Source organism: Artemia sp. Qi Xiang Cuo, chromosome 4, assembly GCF_049724085.1.
Source record: "Artemia sp. Qi Xiang Cuo chromosome 4, ASM4972408v1, whole genome shotgun sequence".
Lineage (NCBI taxonomy): Eukaryota > Metazoa > Arthropoda > Branchiopoda > Anostraca > Artemiidae > Artemia > Artemia sp. Qi Xiang Cuo.
The window spans coordinates 91,847,359-91,850,277 of NC_142797.1; the positions used below are offsets into that span (position 1 = coordinate 91,847,359).

The window sequence follows — 2,919 nt, forward strand, 5'->3', positions numbered from 1 at the left end:
GGCACCTCGGTGCTGTCTAAAATGCCGTTCGCCACCCCATAAAGTAGCCTATTGTGCAAGTTTGGTTGCGAAGTGTGCACACTGTGCGGGCCCTCATATCTCCACCAAGGATTCTCCCTGCCAGCTTGATGCAAGATGTGCCAATTGTGGTGAACATCATGCCTCCTTTAGTCTTAGATACAAAGAGCTGAGAGATATCATTGCCAAGAAGAAATGATTGTGCCTGTTTCGATTGTTTCGCTTAATATAAATGGTACTTGTTTAAAGGAGCATATGATTGATGAATTGTGTGACCAATTTGACATAGTATTCCTTCAAGAACACCTCCTAACTTCTGCTAGTATTAACGTGTTAAAAAGAAGTCGTGATCATTCCGTTTTTACAGCTAATGCTGAGGTTACTTTTGGTAGACCTTCTGGAGGCCTCGCGTGCATTGTTAAGAATAACCTGAGTTTTCTCTCTCCAGTGTGTCTTCACAGTGATAAATTCATCCTTGCGGTTCGGTTTGGTAATACTGTGCTGATAAATTTTCATCTCCCGTGTAACAAAAAAACTATTTCCGCTTTAAACGCGTATATGAAAGCCTCGGCTAATCTTAAGGCTATTCTTGCGTCTGTTGTATCGACTGGTTATGATTTTATAGTGGTTGGTGACTTCAACACATATATTACAAGTCAGTCAGTTCGATCTGATATAGTCCTTGATGCTTTTTCTGCTTATAAAATAGTTGAGAAAAGTGTTTATTATTCATATATTCACTAATCTGGAAGTTTGTCTAATATTGACCATGTCGTTTCCTCGCCAAATATTAATGTATCGACTGTTATCGTTCATGAAGACTATCGTGATATTGACCACCTCCCGATTTCGTTCTCTGCTTCAGTAGTCGCTTCCCGTTCTACTAGACCATTTACACAAAGTTCCAAGTGGTTTTACAGGAATAACTGGAATAGAGCTAATTTTGCATTTTATATTACTACGTTGTCCGCGTTATTGGGATCTATAAAAGTTCCTTACCATTTGCTTCAAGTTACTGACTGTTTCTCAAATGATAAGCAGTCTCTAAATGAATATTATGATAAAATAATTTGGTGCTTAAAACAAGCAGAGGCCACAGCTGTTCCTCTAGAAAAGATTAAAGTTAAAATTAGAAAACCAGAATGGGTTTTGGACCCAGAATTAAAACTTGTAAAGAATAAAGCTAAGTTTTGGCTACGAATAGGGGTGTTTTGCGGTCGGCAAAATCGAGGAGTTGTCTTCGATCTGAAGCAAAGTATCAAGCGTGCTTATAAAAAACGTTTATGGCAGTCAAGGGTATCTGGTTTTGATTTTCCTGCGTCGAGAAAGGAGTGAGCTCATGTTATGAATTCGGATAAGCTTAGTAGTGATTTTTCTGAAAGTCTTATAGCAGTTCATGCTTGGGTGTCCTATTATAATGATATTCTCGGCAAGGTGAATCGGGAAGTTGAAAAGTTTTTTAGTAACCTTCTTGAGTCGTGTTTGCCTAATCATATTTCTCAGAGTAATGTATTACCAGTTTCTACTGTTGATAATAGTCAAGCTATTAAGAACATGCAATCTAGCTCTGTTGATCAAGACGGAATTTCGTCTTATCATCTAAAAGTAGGTTGCCCAACTTTGATAGATCATCTTCAGCTACTGCTTCAGATGTGTTTATCTACTTCTATGGTTCCCGACAGTTTTCTCTGTGGCACAGTCACCTTGGTTTTGAAGCGTGGAAAAACTTCGTCAGAGTGTAGTTCTTATTGACCAATTACTGTTTCGTGCACTCTTAGCGAAGTTTTTGAATATATTCTTCTCCCTTTCATTTCAGAAAATGTTAATTTTGGTGAAAACCAATTTGGCTTTCAAAAAAGGCTGGAATGTCAGCACGCCCATCGTGTTCTAGCTTCCCGCCTGTTGCAATCTGCTAATAATAAATCTCCTCTTCATATCTGTGTTCTTGATCTTTCGAGAGCTTTCGATAGTATAGTCCACTCACATGCACTTTATTCTCTTTTTTCCAACAATGTTAACCTTTTTATTGTTGTTTTGTTACGGTACTCGTATTCGAATTCTTTTATTCGATAAAATGTAATGGAGTAGTTTCTGATTCAAAGGTGTTTCTTTGGCGTGGGGTCCGTCAAGGTGGTGTGGTTTCTCAAACTATTTTTAAGTTGTGTATTGCTCCTATTCTTTCATTTTTGCCTTTGACTTCCATTTCTGATGGAATTAATTTCATGCACCTTCTTTAAGCAGACTATATCCTCCTTGACATTTATTCTAGGGCTAAACTTTCACATACAATCAGCTGGATCTCAAACAAGTTCCGACAGATTGGGCTAATGTTGAACGTAGATAAGTGTAAACATATTTCATTTAATTTCAGTGTGATTATCCATCTTAACTGTGTTTTTTCTTATAGTCCCCTTGTTTCTTCTTTTCAGGGGCTTGGTCTTCACATTACAAATAACCACGAAACATCTCGGGTCTGAAAGTTTATAATGCTAAAAAAAAAAAATTCGGGTAGGATATTCAAAAATTGTTTCAAATATAGGGAGGTACAATAGGAAAGCGCTTGGAAAATTATATTCTTCATTTTGCGATCATTCTATTCTTTTTTTATCTGGTTTTCTTCCAATTCTGAAGCCTAAAGATCTCAAATCCATCCGGACTTATTATTTTAAATTTTCTCGGTACTTTTTGTGCCTCCTTCCGTGGTTCCGGAACCGGCATCTAATATCGCGATTCAGCCTCCCTGATTTACGGGAAAAAGTGCCTGTGTTTGCGAGAAAGCTGTCGTTGTCTGCAGGTCTTACTGCGCACTATAATTGAAGTCGTCTTATTAAATAATTGTTTAGTGTACGAGTTTTTTTTATGTACTCCTCTTCTTTTTTATAGTGGGTAATAAATAAATTA

General features: G+C 37.4%; 1 protein-coding gene across 1 annotated transcript in view; it reads left to right on the forward strand.

Annotated features, from left to right (window-relative positions):
- The first annotated feature begins 213 nt into the window (after positions 1-213).
- LOC148953621 (putative methyltransferase-like protein 24) overlaps positions 214-2,919 on the forward strand; it is an 18,627-nt gene continuing 15,921 nt past the window's right edge. The window contains exon 1 of the mRNA XM_089088037.1: positions 214-396. Coding sequence (XP_088944163.1) covers positions 214-396 — 183 coding nt within the window. The remainder of the gene's footprint in view (positions 397-2,919) is intronic.